The following is a 25,765-nucleotide window of genomic DNA, read 5'->3' on the forward strand; positions in this document are numbered from 1 at the left end:
TCTCCATGTCTTCCGCGCCCTCCTTCTTGGGCCCTGTCGTTTGCGGATCCTCCCTCCCCCTTCCCCGCCCTCTCTAGCTGTGCATTGAGCTTATTGAGTTGCTGTGCTTACTGTTTACTGTACTGTGCTGTCTCCCATTGTATTGTAATTTGTTTGTCCCTGTACTGCGCTACGGACACCTTGTGGCGCCTTATAAATAAAAATTAATAATAATAATAATAATAATAATAATAATAATAAAAGGTTTTAGAGGTCTAACAATGTGCACCCATGGATTCCGAATACTGCTACACCGAACCCGTTACAGCTGGTTGGTAATGAGCTTTCCTGGATTATAATAAAGACTCGAGAACTGGGAGATGTGTCCGCTATTTTATCAGCATTGGAACTGGGAGAGGTGTTACTGTCAAACCCAGGGAACCTTTACAAATCAGGCAATACAAGATAAGGATAAGTTATAAATAGTTGTAAAAGTAAAAAATAAAATATACTAATACAATCAGTAGGTTTAAAAAGTTTTTTTTTTTTTTTTTTTTACAATTCATTTTGCAAAATATATACTAAAAACAAATGAGCGGATTGCATCTATACACTTATTTATAAGTCAGTGGTTTACTGCAGATGGAAGAGACTGTATTGTAGCCTCTGGCTCATTGGATCCACATGCCACCTTTTCTACTGAAGGGAAAGTTGAGGTGATGACAAATTGTGCACTAACGTCTGTTCTATAGTACGTTGACTTCCTAGCTTCTCTAATTACAGAGTGTTTAATGTAAAGATGTCTAAACATTACTTTGTGCTGTACACTTTTGTTCGGTCATGGATGACCCTAAAATACAAGAACACGTGTAACTGGGAATTCTAGATTGTTACTGGTGAAAATATTTTAAGTGATGAAATAATATATATATAAAAAGATGGAACGAAGCATTTAAGAACTGTAAATTAGGAAGTGATATGCTCTTCACACAACTTGTGTAACTGCTCCCACAGTAGGTGGTGCACATTATTATGACCACACAGTTCAAACTCGCCACCTAGTGGTGAAAGGTTTTGTCCTTTACTGAAGGAAACTGTTCCACCACCATGGACCACTTCTCATAACGACAACGGAATAGCCAAATCCAACTGAGTATCTGCTTGTAACGGCTGTAATTCAAGGCAAATTCTCTTTTAACTCTCTCCACTCCCAAGTAGCTCATAACAGTGGTATCTCCCATCTTCTGCTTGATTTATGTATGTACTTTTCTTGTAAATAGCGTAGCAGATTGTGATCTATACCCTCAGGCTACTTTATGGCTACTGTCACTTTGCTGAGGCTGTATCTGGGTACATAGTTACATAGCAAAAAGGCTATGGGTTGGACATTGACCAGTTTTTTTTTCATGATATTTAAAAAAGCCCATTAAAGTCTCCTTCCCAAATCTCAGGATGCCACCGCTCAGAAGCACAATTTTTGCCTTCAGACAAAGTGCTAAAGCTTTGCACACATACCGCTCTGAAGCACAGACTGAAGTTTTAGCCTGTAGCACAAATCTTCTTCAACCTTCTCGCTAGTTCCGGTACAGACTTGGTATGAAGATTGTAAGTCTGAGCAGGGGCTGGCTGGCAAATTTTAGCCCCGGGGAGCGAGACTTGGGGCTACAGCCTATTAGGAACAAAATATAGTACCAGCACTATAATTAATCTTCTGAGTGCAGGAATGCACTAAACCAACAAAGACATATTCGCTGTTTTTCTTGTGTCCTCTGCTGCCGAAATATTTTACTTCTCAGGATCTGGTCTTATTGCAGCATCCGGGCATTTCCATCCTGTGAAATGTTCAAAGGTTCTGGAGCAGTATATGAGAAGTTTCTGAACTCATCCTGATTAATCATAGGGAGCAACCTTTCATCAATGGGGGTTAATACTGCTTCCTCTTTAATGAATTCTGGGTCAAAGTTGCTCACATCCTCTCTGGTTTTCTGTACAACGAAACAAAAATGTATATATTAGCCATCATTCACATCACTGGGTATTGTTTTTGTGCCAATATAAATGACTGATGTTCTATAAGTAAATCATTTAAAAGAATAAGAATTCTAGAGAAAGTAACTTAATATGAAATATGTATGTTGTAATGTATCCCCTATTGTAAATTATACGGACATTATAAGTCACCGAGAAAACCCATTAGCATATAGTGGCACGAAGAACAAGGTTGAGTGCTTTTATAGAGGTCACAGATCTCTGGGGTGACTTCTAATATCCATACTACTTTAAAGTAAGGAGGACACTATTAATCATAACATTATAATGAACACGTGATGACTCAATTATACGTGATGACAACATAACTCACTGTTTATACAGATATAATGCACAAAAGTGTATACACATATTAGCATAATTTGTGTACTATACAAGTATATTTTCAGGAAGTTATATAAACTATTACAAACGTTATTTCAGAGTCTAATCATGCAGGGTTTGGAGAGATTGGCGCTTATTGCACTTAAGCACTTAACATAGAGGAAGTTATAATATACTCACAATCCTAGGCCTAAATGGAGGTTCGATTTCTTTTTTGTTTAGCTGATCCCAGTTAATATCTTTAAAAAACGGATGCCATAGGATGGCTTTTTCGCCCCCCAGAGCCAGGCTTCCTAGCCGTTTACTGGGCTTCTTCTTCATGAACTACCGAGAGAGAACAGGAAACAGTCAGTATACTTACAGACACATGTACTAAAGTAAAAATATATCACAAACATTACATATTCTGCTGTCTTATTTTCTGGCTCGGTGCATAACTAGCATTGTCTGGGCACCACACCAAAATTCTGATGGGGCTCTCTATGTAGCATCATAAAGTCTGCTCCATGTATCCCCTATCCCATAGGCCATTGTATTGATTACTTTTGCAGTAGAATAGACTGAATTATATATAGTCATTTTATCCTCATTATTTTACAAATCATGTAGCTGCCTTTATACATTCGATAAGACGCCCTATCAAGATTGCCAACCCCAGAAAGGGGGACAAGCTGTGCCTCCCCCTGCCCCATCCGAACAATGAAAACATCATTAAATTAACGTGGTGACCAAGGACATCCCTCCAAACTCCCCAGCAGTAGGGACAAGCGTGACAACTATTGGGATATCTGGACAGTCCTCTCAAATTGGGACTCTCGACTGACGAGAGATATGAGTTTGTACACTAAGGCACATTTTTCAATTTGCAGCCAGCTTCCATAGCACTCACATGGACTGCAATGGATATAATTATGTCCATGAGTATGACTGGTAACCGCAGAGACTAAAAATATGTCAAACAGCAAAATAAAAAAATAAAGTTTGAGGCAGGAAAATGAAGGCTGAACGATCAACAGAGAAAAATAGTTTTTAGTCTATGGCAAACCACCTAGACAGGCGATTTGCAAAGGTTTACTCACAAAATTCTTATACACAATAAGTGTAGGAATGACATTTTAATTTACTTTAGTGCTTTAAATTATCATTTAGAATCCTTGTTTAGAATTTTAAGTTTTCTTTTCAGTGTCACGATTTCTCCAGGCAGTGATCCAAAATCCTACAGTACTGGCTACTACTGTGCCAAGCACGGAGATATATTCAGCAGCTGCATGCTTACTGTAGCCGACCTTTCATGAAGGACATTAGTTGTCAGGTGATTGGCTCCCTCTATAATATCCTAACGATCGTGTCAATTCAAGCTCAGTTCACCTCCTATTATTAATGTCACTTCTTAAAAGAATTAAGCAATTCCAGACATTTCCTTACATAATTTACAAAGAATTTCTAGGACATCATCAGTTAGCTGCAAAGCATCCCACTATTTAAAAATGTGGAATGCATTAGCTGAAGTTCTGCATCATACACGGTACATGTTATTCATGCTTCTCACAGTATGTGCTGTAACAGTCACTTACTGAAAGGGAATTTTCATGCTTAAACTCTGATGACTTAATCAAAAACTTTGACTTGTGATGAATCATATCTTTTTTTTATGGTGCAACCTTTGAGATGCATTTTTCAACAATGTCAACCGCTTTTATTTGTGCAACTTCCATTATTTAATTGTTCTCCAAAATGAAAAAAAAAAAAGAGTTAATATTCTATATAAAACTTCCTCCCACTGTTCACCCTCCACTGTTCTTCCCACAAGAGAGTGAAGGCAGAAAATCATTGTATTGGTTAGCAACCAGTCCACATGGGCTGCAGGGATTAATAGGGTTATGATGTTTCCTTGGGTGTCTGGATCTATCAATTCTCACCATCTTTGGTGTTTGATCATGTTTATTGCCACTTATTTCAATGATAAAAAAAAATGTAAATCTGCACAAAGTGGCTGTTCTGACGGAGTTTGATCTCCCCAGAGATAACTTTTGCCGTTAGCTTAACGCAGTAGCAAAGTCTTTCTCTTCTGGGTCTCTCCTTGCTAGTTTGTATTGTACACGTGCAACAATCAGTCTGCTCATGCTCAGTATATAATGTTAGATGTGCTGTGCACTGCAGGCTCCGCTGGGCTGCTCTGCCATGTTTCCACCACACTTTCCTATCACGCTGTACAGATTGTGAGCTGTAAGGAACAGAGTTTCTGTACTGGTCCCACCCTCACAGAGGAGCAATAACTTTGCACCAATCATAATTATGGCAGTAAGATGTACCATTTACATACTCCAAATATTGCAGTGTACTCCGTGCCGACTGTTACCAGATATCGCCCTAATAATAAGATCGTTCCACAGGGCATTTACAAAATTTCTATAACTTCTCACATACATGCCTTTACATTCTTACAAGTCTCAAAATCCAAGAGTTAGCAGCAGGGACAAACGCAGGATTTGTAGAGGGGGGTTTCCTCACCACACCATCAGTGGGCGTGACCAGCATGCATGGGGGCGTGGCTATAATATTAGACAGTGCTTGGCTGCTCTCCAAATCTTCCTATCCCTATAAGATACATGGGCAATGCTGCATGCACTACTGTAGGTGCACGCAGCTCTCCCTTTTCAAGCAGAGCCGTGTGAAGCGGGGGCAGGGTCCAGCCACCTCAATTATACAGTGTCCCAGGCTTGGAGGGGGGATTCCAGGCACTAGGGACCCCCCCCCCCCCCCCTCGGTTTGCCTATGAGCAGCTATTACTAGGGACAGTAAGGAGGGGAGGAGCACGCAGGAATCGGGAAGAGATGTGTCTCCGTGGATTCTCCTCACTGGCAGGGCTGAAAAAGCAGGCACAAAGCTGGTTAACAGCATCCAACGATGGGGGCAACGCTAATCTGCAAAAACTTGGTTATCCAGTTTAATGTGATTCCTCCATCGTTAACCCATAAATAAATTGATGTAGTGGTAACAGAGACTCTCTCTGGTGAAAACAGCCAGAGTTCAGGCTTTACACTACTTCATAAATAGACCCCCTAGATCGCTGCTTCCGTTGTGAAAAACACTGGCAGCATGGCATAGAAAATCTCTAGGCTGCACTACTTTCTTTCCCAGTAGATTTCGAAGGGTGGGCACCACGGTGGCTCAGAGCTGGATTAAGGCTTCGGGGGGCCCGGGGCACTTAAGACAGGGGGGCCCCTAAAATCTAAAATTAAGGGCATAGGGACACATCCTGCATTACATCACCTACAGCCCACAGTATGACACTTACAGCTCTCCCAGAGGGCTCGCTTAGGTTGTCTGCATAAGAAAAATTATTGCTTCCACAAACTAAAATACTGTACATTAAAACAATCACCAAAACACCACATTAAAATGGGTATTGACACCACACATTAAAACTAGCAATGATATCACACATTAAAAATACCATTGATAACGTACACTAAAACTAGCAATGATACCGCACGCTAAAACTAGCAATGATACCGCACTTTTAAAATAAAATTTATAATGCACATTAAAACTAGCAATGATACCGCACTTTAAAAATAAAATTTATAATGCACATTAAAACTAGCAATGATACCGCAAATTAAAATACCATTGATAATGCATCATTGGGCATGGCCAGGCCACCCTCCTACAGACAAAAAAAACCTGCATTGTTGTGTACACCATTGAACGGTCACCAAAAATTGGGATTGTCCCACTAGAATCACAACATTTCACAGACGTTGCTGCTCTCTCCTACCTGTTCTTCTCACTTTCACCACCTGTGCTGCAGGTTTCTTTAGTGGCTTATCTAGATCCTGGAATGTTAGGGGCCCTATTTGGAAAAAAAAAATGGGTACATTTAGAAAATGACAGCCACCCCGGCGTTAAATCAGTACCACCCATGATTAATAATTAGGCCTTCCTCCAGCCCCAACATTAAAATAATAGCATTCACATTTAATAAATAAACCTATTTCCCTCCCTACAAACAGCCCCAGCAATAAATTAATAGTATTTACATTTCAGAAATATACCTATTTCCCGCAACCGTCACTGCCATTAAATAATTCATAGGCACATTTAATAAAGGGACCTCATTCTCCCCAAACTCACCCCCACATTCAGTAGCGCCCAAGCCACCCCATCTTAAATTAATTAATTGTCCCCACTATTGTGCCTCTCTCCCCCCCCTTTTTCCTCATGCTGTGTCTCTCACCCTTTTTTCTTATACTGTGCCTTTCTCTCCCCTTTTTTCTCATGCTGTGCCTCTCACCCTTTTTCCTTACTGTGCCTCCCTTCTCCCCCTTTTTTCTTACTGTGCCTCTCTTCTCCCCCTTTTTTTCTTACTGTGCCTCTTCTCCCCCTTTTTTCCTTACTGTGCCTCTTCTCCCCCTTTTTCCTTACTGTGCCTCTCTTCTCCCCCTTTTTCCTTACTGTGCCTCTCTTCTCCCCCTTTTTCCTACATGGTGTGCCTTTCTTCTTCCCCTTTTTCCTCCATAGTGTGCCTTTCTTCTTCCCCTTTTTCCTCCATAGTGTGCCTCTCTTCTCCCCCTTTTTCCTCCATACTGTGCCTCTCTTCTCCCCCTTTTTCCTCAATAGTGTACCTCTCTTCTCCCCCTTTTTCCTCCATTGTGTGCCTTTCTTCTCCCCCTTTTCCTCCATAGTGTGCCTTTCTTCTACCCCTTTTTCCTCCATAGTGTGCCTCTCTTCTCCCCCTTTTTCCTTACTGTGCCTCTCTTCTCCCCCTTTTATCCTCAGTAGTGTGCCTCTCTTCTCCCCCTTTTTCCTTACTGTGCCTCTCTTCTCCCCCTTTTATCCTCAGTAGTGTGCCTCTCTTCTCCCCCTTTTTCCTCCATACTGTGCCTTTCTGCGTTATTCCCTTTTCTTTTTTTACTTACCTTTCTTTTAGCTTCTTTCTTCTCTTCTGTCTTCTCTTCTGTCTTCTTGGTCCTCTGCGCGCTGCTCCTCACTGAATGACAGGCGTGCCTTGATGACATCACGCCTGTCATTCAGTGTTAACAGTGCAGAGAGGAGGGAGGAGGAGGGACGCCGGCGCAGCGATCAGGTGAGTATATCTTTTTCTTTTTTTTGCTTCCCTGCTCCCCCCACCAACGAAGGGAGCCCTGAACCTGGCCGCCCGCAAAACCGCCCCCCCCCCCCCCCCCCGCCGCCGCCATTAAAAAAAATAAGAAAAGAGGAAGAAAAAAAAAAAAAATCATCAGAGGTTATGCGCGCAGCGGCGGGGGGCCCTCGGAGAGAGGGGGGCCCGGGGCACATGCCCCCTGTGTCCCCCCCTTAATCCGGCTATGCGGTGGCTTAGTGATCATCACTTCTGCCTCACAGCACTGGGGTCATGAGTTTGATACCTGACCATGGCCTTATCTGTATGGAGTTTGTATGTTCTCCATGTGTTTGTGTGGGTTTCCTCCCACACTCCAAAAACATACTGGTACGTTAATTGGCTGCTGACAAAATTAACACTAGTGAATCTGTCTGTCTATGTGTTAGGGAATTTAGACTGAAGCTCTAATGGGGCAGGGACTGATGTGAAAGACAAATATTCTACGGAATTGATTGCGTTATATAAATAAATAATGATAATGATGATGATGAAGGGTGTGTTACAACAACTCGAGGATCAGTCACCTGGATGAGCTCTTACCTAAAATCTGTAAATTAACAGTGTACCTAAAGAATTTGATTTCATTGTCAGGACTGGAGTATCTACTAAAAGTAAGGCTGTAGTGAAGGATGGCAACCAATCATATCCTACCTGTCATTTATCTAGTACATTCCAGTAAATGATAACTCAAATCTGATTGGTTGCTATGGACAATGCCTCCACTTTTCATTTTTAGAATGTTTGATAACTCTACCTCATAGTGGTGATGGTGTGTCACTTTCAAATTGCTGCAAAACAATAGCTAGCTGTATTAACACCAATCAGCTGATGGCATTATCTATAGCCATGGTAGCTTGAGCTAACCATAACAGTTTGATCTAGGCTAATTGGACATATGAAGCAAGAGATATCATCAAACAAGAACTAAAGTCGCCTATGCACAAGTAGATCCAAAAGCATGGTCGGATCTATGTCCAATTTAGCCAAACAAAAGTGACCATCTATTCAGGAACTTTAGCCATGAGGTATTGCTAGGCAGCACAGTGGCCTAGTGGTTAGCACTTCTGCCTCACAGCACTGGGGTCATAAGTTCGATTCCTGACCATGGCCTTATCTGTGTGGAGTTTGTATGTTCTCCCCGTGTTTGCGTGGGTTTCCTCCGGGTGCTCTGGTTTCCTCCCACACTCCAAAAACATACTAGTTGGTTAATTGGCTGCTATCAAATTGACCCTAGTATGTATGTGTGTATGTGTGTATGTTAGGGAATTTAGACTGTAAGCCCCAATGGGGCAGGGACTGATATGAGTGAGTTCTCTGTACAACGCTGCAGAATTAGTGGCACTATATAAATAGCTGCTGCTGCTGCTGATAGTAAAAAATAGTGTGGAGTTCCCTTTAACTCTGCTTTCTTTCAACAATGCTGCAGGTAAAAGAGGATCTTAATGCAAAATAACAGAACCGATATTTAATCAACATAATAATAAAGAAAACATTTTTTTGCATAGAAAGTTACTACATACTAGTGCAACATCAGCATAAGCAAATTCACAAGGGTCCAGGGGGTTTGGGGACCAGCTGCCACCCCAATATGCTATACCACAATGGTGGGTAAAGAGGTGGCTCGCCGACCTTCACCTGCGGCACCCAGGCGGCTCCTCCTGATCTTATTCTCTTCTTAATAAGCAGAGAATAAGGCAGAACTGTAGCAGACTGTTCTGAGTGAGGTGATGTCCTCGGCACAGGGCACAGAAGTCAGGCGGAATACCCCGAGACATAGGAGGAGGAGGAGGGATTGCATTGTGCTCTTTTTCCTTCCTATGTGCGGCCCTTCTGAAGGCTGGAGGCCGACGCATGTGTCCTCTAGCTAATCCAAGTTACCAATCACTATATGAGCTCAGGCCTGCTTGACTCTTTCTCTGTGTGTCTGCAGAAGCACCAGCTCAGCTCGTTAAGCAGTTATATGAGGAGATCTTCCAGGCTGTCCTGGTGCTTAAATACGCCTAGGGGGAGCCTGGCACTGGTGCCATGGACCGATAGCTCTGTCACTGTTACATATAATATATGCCCTTTATTATGGTAAGATTCATCCATTTAGAAAGCTCCCACCTATGCTGACTGTACAATTTTTTTAAGACACTTTTTTATTACCCCGTCTGCATAAAACCAAGATGCCCTGTTCCTTCATCTCATTCATGTCTGTCTGATGCCATGTAAGTTTGCATTGGCGGGCCTCCAGAAGCAGAAATTCCACCTCTGAGCGGTGAATACCAGCTCTGTTACAGCTTCAGCAGGTGGAGGAAAGTCAGCCACACACTTACAAATGGTTCCCGAAATTAAAGAAAGTGGTTATTTATGGCACCCAACATCAGGAGAGCATTTTTTTGAATATGACGTTCCGCTGCGGTAGTAGCATAATTACTGTAACCGAAACCTACAGTCTAAAAGCTAATGAGTGACCTCGCGTGATCCACCACTTTGGATATTATTTGGATATTCTCTTCCTATTCTAGATTAAGAATGTTTTTAAATGCTCAACTATTGCTTGAAATGCGTAATCTTCTATCACCTAGCCCATGATGCTTAACAGTGTACTGTGGCCGGTACATTTTATATTGCAATTTTCTTATGTTTGTGTTTATTGTTTCTGTAGATTAAACATGTGTAAGAAAGACTAGTGATGGGCAACAGGTGGCCCACTGAGCCTTCACCTGCAGCCGCCCCCCCAGCTGGATTCTCCTGACCTTATCAAAACGGAGCAGCTGACTCTCACGTCACATGACCTCTTATGCATAGCGCAGGGAGGGCACGCTGCTTACTGGAGGAGGTGGAGGGGGAGGTGCACTATGCTTTCTCTCCTCTCTCTGTGTAGTCCCTTTAAAGACTGTACATCATCATCAGCTATTTATATAGCGCCACTGATTCCGCAGCGCTGTACAGAGAACTCACACACATCAGTCCCTGCTCCATTGGAGCTTACACTCTAAATTCCCTAACATACACACACACAGACAGACACTAGAGTCAAGTTGATAGCAGCCAATTAACCAGTATGTTTTTGGAGTGTGGGAGGAAACCGGAGCACCCGGAGGAAACCCACACATACATGGGGAGATCATACAAACTCCTCACAGATAAGGCCATGGCCGGGAATTGAACTCATGACCCCAGCGCTGTGAGGCAGAAGTGCTAACCACTAAGCCACCGTTCTGCCCTCCACCTCTTTCACTTTACCTATCACTGGTTTATACCATGCACAAATATTACATAATTTAACATAGAGTGTTGCTGGTTGTTTTGTTTTTCTTTGTGCTTTCAACTTTTTCCTCATTCAATTTGTTTATATTACTGTTCCTATCTAACTTTTCAAGAACAGACACTGTAGTAAGAAAATATATTTTTTTAATGTGTACCCCCAGCTGACACACACTGGTCATTGCCATTTTGTGGTCTGAACCAATATTCAGACCATCAATTCACTAGGAACTAATGACATTTCTAGTGACTTTTGAGCACAGATTGCCAGTGATCTTGGTTTCGTCCACAAAACCGCTGATTCCGCTCTACGCAGACAATGGAGAAGCGTAAAGGAGCAGTACATTAATGAATGTAATTGTTTTACACTTATTGTATTTAGCATAGCTACCAACTGCTCCTAATTGATGAAATGATTGAGATTGTAGTGGTCGGAGGTCTGCCTAGACAGTATTGTATGTGGCAAGTTCAGATGTTGCATCTCTGCTGCAAAACGTCCCTAGAAACTATCTTGAAATGTTAGAAACTGTGGTCTAGCTGTCTAAGAGACAATGGCCTTGGGTAGAAGAATGGTAGGGGTCTTCTCCCCAAAATTTGCTATATTCCACTGCCTCATAGCCTTACATTCTTCACCAGCCAAGAACTACTGGGTACATAGAGAACACATATTGCAACTGAATTATTAAGTTAAGGAGGCTTCTGATTGGATGGTGTGGTTCCTGTCCAATCAGGTGTCACATGGACTGAATTATTTAGCTGACAATATCTGAATAGTGCTATGTTCTCTCTGTAAACCTAATTATGCAAGAAAAGATGGTAAAAGGAACTTTTTTATCCTAGGGCTTCCATAAACATATGCACAGGAAGTTATGTAATACATACTGTATTATTTAGAATAGACAGCGGATGCCAGAGGTGCACACATATTGTTTGGGTCTCAAGGCTGCATTGGGAGATAGTATCATTTCAAGGGACGGCAATAAAACTGAACTTGCTTAAACAGGTAAAATATGTACAGTTTACTTCAGTAAAGAGGAATCTCTGCAGTTATGCCGAACGTCTCAACAATGTTAAACAACAATCTACATGGGACAGAATTATGGGCATCGCTGCTGGTGCGGCTAATTGAATCTCCCCAATGTGCCAGCAAACGGGAGCAGGGAGAGGCTGAATTGAGAGTGGAAGTAATGTGCAGGAGGAGTAAGGAGTTAGTGCTGTGGTAATGATCACCCCACCACCAACGGAGGAGAACGGGAGCTGTATATATTTCATTATTGCAACAGTTTAAGAATGTGCTGGAGTGAAGAAGGGGTGTAAATAAGGATATTCCATTTTGCCACATAGAGATGGTCTGGCGCCCAAATTATTGAGACATCTGATTGCACTGCACCATCAAATTACATCACCTGGGTTTCACCAACTACAAAGAGACTTTGTAATGGAATACCTGCACGTGTGGGGACCCCCTGGTAATCTACACCTATGCCCATGAGGTAGCCAGGGCTAGATAAGGAGGTGCACTGCCTAACCTGTGCATCTCACACTTCACACCGGGACATTAGTATTATATCCTCTCCTTCACCTCTGTAGCAACATCTTTCCACCCCTGTAGTGACACCCCCCTCACCTCTTTAAGAGTAATACACCCCCCCTCACCTCTATAAGAGTAACACCTCCCTCTCCCTGATCTCAGTAGGAGTAATACATTTCCCCCCCCCTACACCTCCGTGGGAGTAACATGTTCCTCTACCCTCCGTCTCTGTAGTAACACATTCCCCCCCCTCATCTGTAGTAACACATTCCCCCCCACATCTGTAGTAACACATACATCCCCACATCTGTAGTAACACCCCCCCCACATCTGTAGTAACACGTCACCCCCCACATCTGTAGTAACACGTCACCCCCCACATCTGTAGTAACACGTCACCCCCCACATCTGTAGTAACACGTCACCCCCCCACATCTGTAGTAACACATTCCCCCCCAGGGGCAAACGCAGGATTTGTAGAGGGAGGTTTCCACACCTTGCCGCCAGTGGGCGTGACCAGCATGCATGGGGGCATGGCTATAATTTTAGACAGTGCTTGGCTGCTCTCCAACTCTTCCTATCCCCATAATATACATGGGCAATGCTGCGTGCACTACTGTTTCAAGCAGAGCCGTGTGAAGCGGGGGCAGGGTCCAGCCACCTCAATTATACAGTGCCCCAGGCTTGGAGGGGGGTTTCCAGGCACTAGGAAACCCCCCCTCGGTTTGCCTATGCCCCCCACATCTGTAGTAACACGTCACCATCCACATCTGTAGTAACACATTTCCCACATCTGTAGTAACACATTCCCCCCCACATCTGTAGTAACACATTCCCCCCCACATCTGTAGTAACACGTCACCCCCCACATCTGTAGTAACACGTCACCCCCCACATCTGTAGTAACACGTCAACCCCCACATCTGTAGTAACACATTCCCCCCCAGGGGCAAACGCAGGATTTGTAGAGGGAGGTTTCCACACCTTGCCGCCAGTGGGCGTGACCAGCATGCATGGGGGCGTGGCTATAATTTTAGACAGTGCTTGGCTGCTCTCCAACTCTTCCTATCCCCATAATATACATGGGCAATGCTGCGTGCACTACTGTTTCAAGCAGAGCCGTGTGAAGCGGGGGCAGGGTCCAGCCACCTCAATTATACAGTGCCCCAGCCTTGGAGGGGGGTTTCCAGGCACTAGGAAACCCCCCTCGGTTTGCCTATGCCCCCCACATCTGTAGTAACACGTCACCATCCACATCTGTAGTAACACATCATTTCCCACATCTGTAGTAACACATTCCCCCCCACATCTGTAGTAACACATTCCCCCCCACATCTGTAGTAACACGTCACCCCCATCTGTAGTAACAAAACACCCACATCTGTAGTAACATATTCCACCCCACATCTGTAGTAACACATTCCCCCCACATCTGTAGTAACACGTCTTCCCCCACATCTGCAGTAACACACCCCCCACACACATCTGTAGTAACACGTTCCCCCACTCACATTTGTAATAAAACATCTCCCCCTCTCATCTCTATAATAACATATCCCCCATCACCTCTGTAATAACACATTAACCCCTCGTCCCCAGTAGCAACACGTTAGCACGTTCCCGCAACCCCCATCCACAGCAGTAATCTCAGTGAGACTCTGACATTATTCATGTGTCTACCGTTCTCCATGAACACAAGGAATGAGAATGCAACGCATTACTTCTAATCTGAAGTCAGACTGACAAACGATCGGGTCTCCCTGCAACAGTGGAACAGATATAGGGGAACCAAAGACAGGGATAGCACAGTGATATCTGTCCTGGCATCCTGGGCCTCCCTGCATCTGACGGGACTACAGTCAGGCCATTTGTAGTGCATCACTGGTGTATGTGCTGTATATACACAAAAACCTCTGAATAATCCATTCTCTCGCATGCCGATGGAATCTAATCATGTATATAACAGGAACATCAGCACCAGTTTTAAAAGTGTAACTAAAACATAAAAAAGTAGATATGCTCACTGACCCCCGTGAACTGGTTTTGGTTTTGGATCTGGATTAGCTTTGTGTTTTGGTTTTGTATTTTTTAGAAAAAATTGCTAAAATATGCTAAAATCACTTAATTTTGCTCTTTTTTTGTTCCTACATTATTATTAACCTCAATAACACTAATTTCACGTCATCTGTAGTCAATTTTGGTTATTTTCATACACTTTCAAACAAAAACTGCAGCGACCTGGCTTTGGTACTCGGATCCCATAAGTTCGGGTGTGTTCGGTTTCTGGGGAACCGAGCCTGAGCGTCTCTAAAAAAAGGTAATCTAAAAATAGGTCTATATATATATATACTAAGAAAATAATGTAGAAGCCGCTCTTCACTACATGTGATATCTATACTGTAACACAAATTTTTGATACTAATTTACTTGTTTACATATGAACCCTATTAAAAGCAGTTAGGGCTAGATTTACTAAGCTGCAGGTTTGAAAAAGTGGGGATGTTGCCTATAGCAAACCAATCAGATTCTAGCTGTCATTTATTTAGTACCTTCTACAAAATGACAGCTAGAATCTGATTGGTTGCTATAGGCAACATCCCCACTTTTTCAAACCCGCAGCTTAGTAAATCTAGCCCATAGTCTCCTAAATTATGTATGGTACAGTACCTACATATACACCCCCAGTATATAAACACAGTACGTAAAAGAGTACAAAATACTCCTATACTCCTAATTAGTGTATCATTTCTTAGATTCAAATCCACATTAAACTGACAGGACAAGACTAGAATCATGCTGCACGCTGCATTCTAAAATTAAACAGTAAAGCCACGAATCCTCCCGTCTCCCACAGGAAGTCAGCGAGACTAACAGGATGGAATAATGCTACACACTTACACAGAGGGTTCCCAAGGCGCGGTGAGAAGCAACACAAAATTTCCGCATTCAGTGGCAGAAAGACTAAAAATGGCTTGAAACATAAACAAATAAACACACAAAAATAATTTAATAACTTGGGGCAGATCTACTAAATAAATATGTCGGGGAAAGAAGGAATACAGGGATACAGTGTTCTTCCCTCAGCAAAAACTAAGGTCTGACCCATTGTACTACGAGGTCCTCTTTCAAATAATATATTAACCCATTTTTCAGTGCTGATAATTGTAGGATCTCACTGCAGGGAGAGAATGATCTTCTACATTATTTTAAAATTATATGTGCATCACAACATTGTTCTGTAATGTGACTCCTGGCTGTATAGGGATTAGAAAATAATGGGAGTGGGGATTTATTTTAAACACACATTAAACAATGTATGAGTGTCTGTGCGTCTTCCTAGAATTGCTTGTCGTCTTTTAGAGCGCAATTAAACAGCTAGCTCCAGACAGAGATGATATCTGAAAAATATTTTTCATTAAAAGGGCATAACATGAATATGTAATACTTACTTAACGATGGCTATGGAAAAATGGATAAATCCAGCAGTTTCCATAGCAAAAAACAGTAGACATAGAAAACAGTTTTCACCTTGTTCTCAAAGTCATTTATATTTATGCTGATAGTCTATAGGCAGTGCTGGCATTACCATTAGGCAGACCTGTCACTTATACAGTGATGTCAATGCCCCCCGCTGTCCCCCAATATGGAGCGCCCTCTGCTGACATGAAGGAGAAACAGACGGTGCTTCTTATCTGTTTATATATTGGCTGCTGCTCCTCAAGATATGCTGGCAGGAGGGCGGCACTGACATATCCAGCGCCCCCTGCTGGTGAGTGTGCACGTGCACTAAAGCCCCTTACCCAAGTACCTGTTTATAGCGGGAACACGGAGGCTAAGGGGGAAGGCGCTTGGCTTTTAAAAAAATAAATGAAAAAAAAAATTAGTTGCATGCAGGCTGCCCCGGTAAGCACGACGCTCTACGGCCATGCTTACCATGTTCTGCCGGTCCTGTCTGGGAGTATGGCACTTCGTTATAATGGCACAGCCAAACGCCACACTCCCAGTCCTTTGGTGACGAGGATGTCACCCTGCTGCCAAGGAAATCTGTGGGGTTAAGGTGCCACTTCTGACTTGGTTGGCTTGCACCATCCCTGTCTATAGGGGATATTATATAATAAAAGAGAAATATAGATTTTGGTTTAACCTATATTTTGAATCGCCGTTCTTTGTATTCCATGAATTATATTATACCGCCATGTTAAAGTGACTTATGCTAATCAGTAAAATGTAGTTGTGGTTTAGTCAACACCACAATAAAATATCACTTTAATAGAGTGAACCTTATATCATACTTGCCGACTGTCCCAGGATTACTGGAGAATCCCAAATTCCAGGTAGGTCTCCCGGGACAGAAGGCCATTCTCCTGCATTCTGCCCACTTCATAGTGAAGTTGGCATGATGGGGACCTCTATGACATGATTCGCTATTGCATCTCAGGAAGCGGGGCCAAAATGCTGCAGTTCCCGGCACCCAGCCTCCCCTCCACATTCACACTTCAACGCCGCTCTGGGAGATCCCGGAGGGGTAACAGAAAAAGTTGACAAGTATACGCTATATAGTCTTCATTTGAAGTGCAACGTGGAGGTATAAATGGGTCTCATTAAAGACCTGAATATAGACAACTGGTGCAAATTCAAGTCCTGTTGAAGATTGGAAATGGTATTACGCCCCTCAAGACAACAAGATCGCACTTTTTTACCCCATTTTAATAACCTCACTCCCCAAAAGAAAAACTAATTTCTGCACTGCTCTCACACTAGTGCGCTTACTTTGTACGTAGCCAAGAATGCTCTCAGTCCAACACCACCCCTCAGCCTGGGAAAACTTCTGCTTCAAATGCCACTATTTGCCTTGTACACTAATTTGCCTAAATCTAGGTGCACTCGCACAAATGGAGACATATGGCAGGCCCAAAACTGTCTTTGCAATGAGCAGCAGATGTCTTGCTCTTTTTATGAACAATATACATATACTTCCATCTTAGTGGTCTGGTAGTAGTAAGAGAAAAAAATACTGATGTATATTTATTACATACCTCAACAAAGCAGGACATATGGCAGCCTTTACTCATTTTAATATACAAAAAAAAAAAAAAAAGAGTCTCCTTGAACATAATACCTTATTTCCATTTATTTGACTAAAAAATTTAATAGCCTAAGCAAAAAACAAACCTTGAAACTGAATACAAAAACAATCAAAAAGGCAACAAACATAAAAAAAATAGACAAAGCTAGATTCTAGCAAGCTGAATACTGCGTGGATAGGAAATGTCTTGTTGTGTGGTCCCCTAACATCCTGTATCAAAGTCTATTTGCGTAAATTGATGTCTTGTTACTGTTCCTGCAAATAAAAATATACAAACATTCTAAATAACTATACACAAACCACTAATGTTAGTGTGGAGTGGAAGAACTTTGTAAGTGGAAATGCTGTTCTGTATATAGGATATAGAATAAGTAGATCCTGGTCATGCTAATCGACTCGTGAGCAAGTGAGTAATGGAAGACATGAGTAAAGGGACTTACAGCTTGCAGAATTTCTGAGGCATCTTTGGAGAGCCACGCTGGATATACAACTTCGTCATTCAAGATCGCTTCAAAAAGGTCATCTTCATTCTCTGCTTCAAATGGGGCATGACCACAAAGCATCTCATATAGAAGAACACCCATTGCCCACCAGTCCACCAGAGGTCCGTACAGCATCTCTTGTAAAATCTGCAAGCAAAGAGTATGTTGCCATCAATGTTCTAGACCTGGGATCTCACATGGTCTGGGGCAACTGGTGGGGGGGGGGGGGGGGGTCATTATGAAACAACAGCTTTCTATAGATACCTTGAGTCAATTTGTGTTTATCATATAGGGGATACAATCTCAGATTTATAACATGTGACAGTGCAGATGGTTCCCCATCAATGCTGATTGATCATTAGAAAAAAAAAAGCTGCCGCTCCCAGATTATGGATGAGCTTGTTGCTGCCAAGGCCTGGGGCTGTCTATGGTGGCATGGGGCAATAGATTATTTGCCTTGGGGCTATTATGTAGGTTTGGAACTGGATATAGTGAGCACTGGGAATGTATTTGGTAGGAATGGACTGTATAATATATATGGGACTATAAAATGCCGAACAATTTGGTCTTCTGTGCACTATATTATTACTATTCAATGACTTTTTACTTGTCTTTTAGACATTTACTGTCCAAATTACAGCTAAGACGCACACAGACCCCCTTGTACAGATGGTTTTAGATAAGTAAACCTCTGTGCAGCACAAGACCTAACACAACTTGTAATAATATTAAACTTTATTTTATTTATCATACCTGAGTAAAATCACTATTGGGGTCCACGGCGTCTATTTTTTGTGCCAAGGGCCATTGGTGTTACCCTATGTACTTTATCGCATTCCCTATGGAAGGAGGGGGAGCCCCTCTGAGTCAACTACCGAATCACATATGACCACTGGACATTCCCAGTGGTGTCCCGGGGTAATGAATAGGGCGTAATGAATGAGTGTGCGTGTATGTATAATTGCCCTATTTAGTGTAATTGTGCTATTTATTTATTTTATTGCTGTTGGCAAAAACTTAAATGCAGGACAAAAAAAATTCAATAATTAATAATTCTTTGGGAAAAACAGAGCGAAAGACCTTTTCTTTAAAAAGTACTGTTCCAGGTTCACTTTTTTTCCTTGAAACCACTCCATTCTTTCAATACTTTCCCCTTTCAGAATTCTCTATTTAACACTTAAGAACAATTTGTTTTAGGTTACGGTTACCTCTGGTGCAATGTAATCGGGTGTCCCACAGAATGTTGACGTTGTACATCCCTCACGAATCCCCTCTTTGCACATCCCAAAGTCAGCTAACTTGCAATGACCTTCATGATCAAGTAAAACATTGTCCAGCTTCAGGTCTCTGCAATAAATTAAAGTAATTAAAGTGTTTATTAATCACAACTATCCAATATCAAACCAATACTAAAACGTCTTACTTTATGCCTGAAGACACAAATATGTTAAAATATATTTTGCATGTAGTCCAGAAACCACACACATATTATGTTACTATGGGCTACAGTTTCTGAGGTAACAGATAAACAGGAGTGTTACTATACCTGTTGTTACATTGTAGTCACAATTTACTCTGAAATGTAACAAGTGTTTGAATGCACGTACTCAAACTCCCACTTAGCTCTTCTTCTGTGTCTTACAATCCCATGCTGTTGGAAGGCACAGCGGAAGCCTGTACTATACAAAGGCAATTGCAAAGCACATGCACACAGAGGGTTTCATTTAAGATTAAGGTGCAAAAAAGGAGCAAATTTGCACCCTGGCATAACCATGAGGCACTGCGGGGGGGGGGGGGGGGATTAAAATGTACGGACAGATTTAGAGCTGGAAGGGGGCATTTTAGAGCTCAACTCTACATCGCAATGTAAAAATAAATCTACTCAGTATTTATCTGCATGTCAAAAAAATAAATTAATTTGCACCACTTGCTTCACCACGTGGTTTGACCTGGAGCAAAATTGCTCTTTTTTTTTGCTTTGCTCTAAACAAGGCCTACAGATTACAGTTTATGTCACATTACTATATATTTCACAAGCATATATTTGTGGCTATTATGCAATTTCTTAAACAGAAAATCTACGTCTGTAAATGTCTGAAATATTCCAAGCTGGTAATGAGTTTCCTTTCTGCGTACATGAAATCCATCACAGAGGAAGCAATGCTACACTGGGGTCTGTGAGCAGAAACGGGTTAACAAGCATCTGCTGGCAATCATAGCAGTGCAGGCTGGAGGAGCCCTTTAGAATGCTTTTAGGGAGAGCTATGTGACATTTCTCATTCTCCAGAATAATGTCTCCTAGTCAGTCTGTGGTATTCTGGTTTGTGGTCACTGGTATATCGGGCATATCTCCCAGACATTAAACCCAGGGCTCAGGGCTTGAGACACTAAGATTGGATTGAAGCTACGACCTTGGCCCCATGCACAAAGGATTCTTGTTCTATCCATAAGCGGCATTCCAGGAAAATCTCTTTCACACCTCACCAGTTTCTCATCAATCATTTTTTCCTTTGCAACACGGCTTCATTTTTTTCTTTTATTAAAAGGAGGAGTGTTTAATGAAACTGCAGCCTCATGCACTGGCACATATATATTCACACCAGCTAAAAATTGTGCTAGTTAGTCGTACAGGAAACAACGTCAGGAAGGTTACTATAGGCCCCCAGTTGCCTTGGCTCTCTTCCAATCATCATCATCATTTATTTATATAGCGCCACTGATTCCGCAGCGCTGTACAGAGAACTCATTCACATAAGTCCCTGCCCCATTGGGGCTTACAGTCTAAATTCCCTAAAACACACACACACAGGCACAGACTAGTGTCAATCTGTTAGCAGCCAATTAACCTACCAGTATGTTTTTGGAGTGTGGGAGGAAACCGGAGCACCCGGAGGAAACCCACGCAAACACAGGGAGAACATATAAACTCCACACAGATAAGGCCATGGTCGGGAATTGAACTCATGACCCCAGTGCTGTAAGGCAGAAGTGTTAACCACTTAGCCACGTGCTTCCCAATGGTTGATCATGATAGGATAGGAGGTTCATCAAGGGCCGAAGTGCCCATCACTTGACTAGGCATAAGAAACATGGTCCTGTCTCTCTGTATATCTTTAGACCCTTCCCATCCTCACAGACCACTATTAATGTTTCACAGACGTGATCTTTTCATGGACTTTTCACTTATCATGGGATCAGACCAATAAAGATGTGTTTAGCACATATATATACAGCTCTAGGCATTGATCTAAATATGTAATTTGCTTATAAATGTTTTTCCCTTTTTTTTTAGTACTTATCCATTCTTCTGTATGTTGTGTGTTTGTTTTAACCCAAGGTATGTGCAGCGGCAGATTTATCGACCCTTCTAACGAGGAAAAGTGGAAGTGTTGTCCATAGCAACCAATCAGGTTCTAGCAATCATTTTCTAAAACATACTAGATATCTGAGAGCTCGACTGATTGGTAGCTATGGACCACATCGTCACTTTTCCTCCTGCCCCCCAGTGTTCAAAAGTGCTAAAGCAAAAAAAGTGCAATGGGGTGCTGTCCTTTCAGACCTTCCTCCAAAAGATTAAGAGCCCGATTATCGCTGACCCCAGTGCAGTGGCCAAAAGGCTCCAGCAGGGGCAATAGTCTTCATACCCCGTATATATGGGCATTACATGAGTTGGCGGGCTATCTATTCCTGATGATGCGTGTGATGTCAGGGACAGAGTTCTTTGGGGACATTTATGGAAAATCGGTACACAGAAAACAACGCCGTCGCCTATAGCAGCCAATCAGAAGTTTGCTTTGATTTTTTAAAGAAGAATAATTTACGTTAGAATGTAATTGGTTGCTGTGAACTTCAGCACATATTCCCTGACCACCTAAATGTCATCTAGTTTCCCCAAGTATCTCCAAATGTCTGCAAGCACCAAATGATTTTGTTGCCTACAGGGAAATAATACCCAAAGGTTTATGGAAACATAATAATGATGGTACTCTAATTCATGGGAATTTTCTAGGACTATTTTTATTTGGCTGAATTAGCAGGAAATTCTAGATAATTCGTCATTTACTAATTAATAATGCTTCCATTTCAAGATAAGTGATACATTGCTCACTCGAGCCATAAATATGTGTGTTAAGGAAATTCTCTAATTATCTAGAATAAACATTATTTTATATAGCACCAACAGACTATACAGTGCTTTAAAGAGAATGTTTGATCATTCCCATTCACATCAACCCTTCCCCAGTGGAGCACAGTTGAAATTCCTTACTGAACACACACAAACATCAGAATCCAATTATCCTACCGGTATGTTTGTGGTTTGATGCCACAGTGACATTCCAAGAATATGTGGTGCACAAGCAGGTGAGAAAGAGTGGGCAGTGCTGGATTGGCAATGGGCCTGATGAGGCAATAGCCCCAGGCCTTCTCAGGTGAATAGGCCCACAGCCAGTGCCAGGTCTTTTTCTTACATTTCTTTTTTTTTCCCCTGCTACATGCAGACAAATATTGGGGCTAATGTAGAGTTGGGTGTACACCTTTAAGTACTGTATATGTGCATCTAAAATGTATATATTATATAGTTATGGTGTGGAAATAAGGTGATTTGCATCATTTTCATTACAGCAGCATGTTTATAATTGTGGCTGCATTGTAATATTGTATATATTTTTAATAAAAAAAGTAATGTTCTTGAACATGATACGTTTATTCAATGTGTGGGATGTTGGTTAAGGTGTTGTATAGGGTGTTATGTGCCATTGTGCTCCGCCCACAGCTATGTGCAGATAATATAGGACTTAAGTACTGGCCTCCACAACCTAGCTGCCATCCCTCTCTCCATGCTGTGGCATGTGCTGCTCACTGAGAGCTGGGCATGCTGCTGCCCGGCACTCTCACAAGGCGGGATGGCATTTAATACAGGCAGTCAGTGCAGTGTTTGGCTGACCTGCGCAGAGTTTAATTTAACAATTAAGTTTTACTGGCAGGGGGATCCACAAGTTACTTGCTTTGGGGCCCCAAAAAGTCTTAATCTGACCTTGGAACAGATCATTATCAACTGGTTGTGAAGAAACACTATATACAAAGCATATCTCTGAAAAAAAAAGGATCAGACTGTTTTTTTCTACTAAACTGTTGGATAAAAGCAAATATCTGGCAGTTGCTATGGATACATACTGGATAAAGACAAATATCAGGGCAGTTGCTATGGATACATACTGGATAAAGAAAAATATCAGGGCAGTTGCTATGGATACATACTGGATAAAGGCAAATATCTGGCAGTTGCTATGGATACATGCTGGATAAAGACAAATATCAGGGCAGTTGCTATGGATACATACTGGATAAGAGCAAATATCGGGGCAGTTGCTATGGATACATACTGGATAAGAGCAAATATCTGCCAGTTGCTATGGATACATACTGGATAAGAGCAAATATTGAGGCTGTTGCTATGGTTATAAACTCAGAGCCTTAAGACTGTCAAATGTGCGACAAATGAGCACATCATAACCATGGACCAAACACACATTAAATTACAAGGAGGTTGATATGGGAACCAGCAATACGTTGCTACCAGCCAATGTATGACCTGACAGGACACTATTTATGGCTGCGGTAATGTACTTTGTCGATAAAGAAAAATATGAATTTTGCTCACATAATATATAATGACACTGTAAAATAAAGACTCAATAGCACATACCATATAAGTAAAGGGCTGAGACAGACCACGAAAATAACTGCACTCTGTTCTATATATACAATCTATTAGTAAGAGACAAGGCCCAGGATATGGTCATAAAGAGTGAAATATTTTATCAGGACTTCCTGCTATTAATGTGTCTATTTATTAATTAGAGAAAAGCTCCATCTCCGGTGAAAATGGCCATTTTTGCATGTGATGGGGCCTCTCCCTACATAGAAAATCACCCTGCCAGGTCTGTCTGTTGAAAACTCCCCCATGTAAAGCATGAGGAAGCCAATTTAACAAGGACAGCGTTGGCACTGTCCTCATATTGCTGTCTCCATCCCAGGATGGCGGTAGCAGGATAGAAAAATTAATTTATTACTAATTACTAAACTAATTTATTTAAATAAAATATTTTTTCCTTATGTAAATTTTATTAAAATGAAATTATTTTTTATTGATAAACGAAAACCATAGGAAGTTTTCTATGGCTGCAATAAGCAATAATAGAAAACCATTTCAATCACTGACTATAAACAAGTAGGGCATACTTGCCAACTCTCCCGGTATGTCCGAGAGACTCCCGAAATCCGGGTAGGTCTCCCGGGAGAGCAGGCAAGTATCCCGCATACTGCAATTTACTCGCCAATATGACGCGATTCGTGGTGAATCACGTCATTTTGGCCCCGCCCCACGCGGCAAAATAACATTTTTGTCGCGGGGGTGGGGCCAAAATGACGCTATTGACAGCATCCCGCCCCCTCCCGCCCCCTGCCCATGATCTCCCGGAATTCACTATTCAAAGGTTGTCATGTATGAAGTTGGGTGGTAAGCTTATTACAGAAGTCACCCTGGAGCCTTTAGGGATACAACATGTCTTATATAATAGCTTGCACACAAGCTAGGTAACAATGGTACTTTCATTTCAAGTACTAATTTTCTGTCCTAGTATGGGAACTTTTACATATTTATAAAGGTTAGTGCTTGTGTACACAAATGTCTGCTCACATAGAAATCATACATTTACCAAAGATACCAGCAAAACAGAGATGGAGAAAACAGGAAATGCTTAACTTCCCAGCACCGCTGTTCCGTCATGGTGTATCTGTACTAAGCACTGTTTTCCTACTGCTATAACAGATACACAATTAAGCGTCATAGTTCTGCAGTCTGCTAGTGATTATGTGAATGGATAGAATGGAATTTTTAGGTTTAGCTAAGGAAGTCATCACAAATAGGGGCAGTAGATCTGGATTCGAAAAGTATTACATGATTATGTAACACTGCTAAAAATAGCTTCCCAGCATCCACAGATCAAATTCCACAGACATTTCAAGGAGCAACAAAAAAAAAAAAAGAAAAAGCTTGGATAGCATCAATTACAATACAAAGTAGATGACAGCGATTGTCAGCCTATATCTCACACAACAAGCTGGATGTGTCACAAGAGAGTAGACTTTAGAACTAAAATATATACAATAAAGTTCACAGAACGCGATCTGGATGATATTTCAACTATATTTTTATTTAGAAATTAAATTAAGGTTTGCTTTAGCTGTAAAATGTAGTATTTGTTTTCAAGATTATGGTTTTGTTGATTAAATAATTCAATATTGGTGTCTACTGAAATAATAAATACATACTTGCCTACTTTCGGCAAGCGTAGTTCGGGAGAGGGGCGTGACTAGAGGGCGGGAGGAGGCGGGGCATGACAAAAACGCGGCCTTTTGGCCCCACCCCATGACGGACATGGCATTTTGTAGCGGGAGGCAGGGTAAAAATGGCGCGTTTCACCGCAAATCGCATCATTTAGGCTAGGCAGTTGCGGGAGACTTGCCTGCTCTCCTGGGAGCCCATGAGACCGACCCGAATTTTGGGAGTCTCGCGGACATTCCGGGAGAGTTGGCAAGTATGAAAATATCAAGTGGTAAATGGGAGATCAGGTATTTGGCAAAAGGGATGAAAATCACTGATATATAAAGAATATGCAGAGCCGTAACTTTAAAATTAGCACCTGGAGCAAGAAGCAAAATGTGCCCCCCCCAGACTGAAATTTTAACCAAATGAACCTAAAATATTGATAAATTGCTCCCCATTTAGCGTTGCGCCCTGGGAGATCCCCCTGTCACACAGCCCTAGTTACGGTCATGTGTGTATGGCATAAAATCTTTTCTCCCGCTATCAAGAATGCTCAGAAAACCAGAAGAAAAAAAGTATAACTGAG

At 41.9% G+C, this 25,765-nt stretch overlaps 1 protein-coding gene across 1 annotated transcript in view; it reads right to left on the minus strand.

Moving 5' to 3' along the window:
* Positions 1-358: 358 nt before the first annotated feature.
* Positions 359-25,765, minus strand: part of PRKCH (protein kinase C eta) — a 143,835-nt gene continuing 118,428 nt past the window's right edge. The window contains exons 11-14 of the mRNA XM_075192725.1: positions 19,058-19,196; positions 17,808-17,996; positions 2,533-2,676; positions 359-1,964 (exon numbers count right to left, since the gene is read on the minus strand). Coding sequence (XP_075048826.1) covers positions 1,785-1,964; positions 2,533-2,676; positions 17,808-17,996; positions 19,058-19,196 — 652 coding nt within the window. The 3' untranslated portion in view covers positions 359-1,784. The remainder of the gene's footprint in view (positions 1,965-2,532; positions 2,677-17,807; positions 17,997-19,057; positions 19,197-25,765) is intronic.

The sequence above is a fragment of the Mixophyes fleayi genome, chromosome 12 (genome assembly GCF_038048845.1).
Source record: "Mixophyes fleayi isolate aMixFle1 chromosome 12, aMixFle1.hap1, whole genome shotgun sequence".
Lineage (NCBI taxonomy): Eukaryota > Metazoa > Chordata > Amphibia > Anura > Limnodynastidae > Mixophyes > Mixophyes fleayi.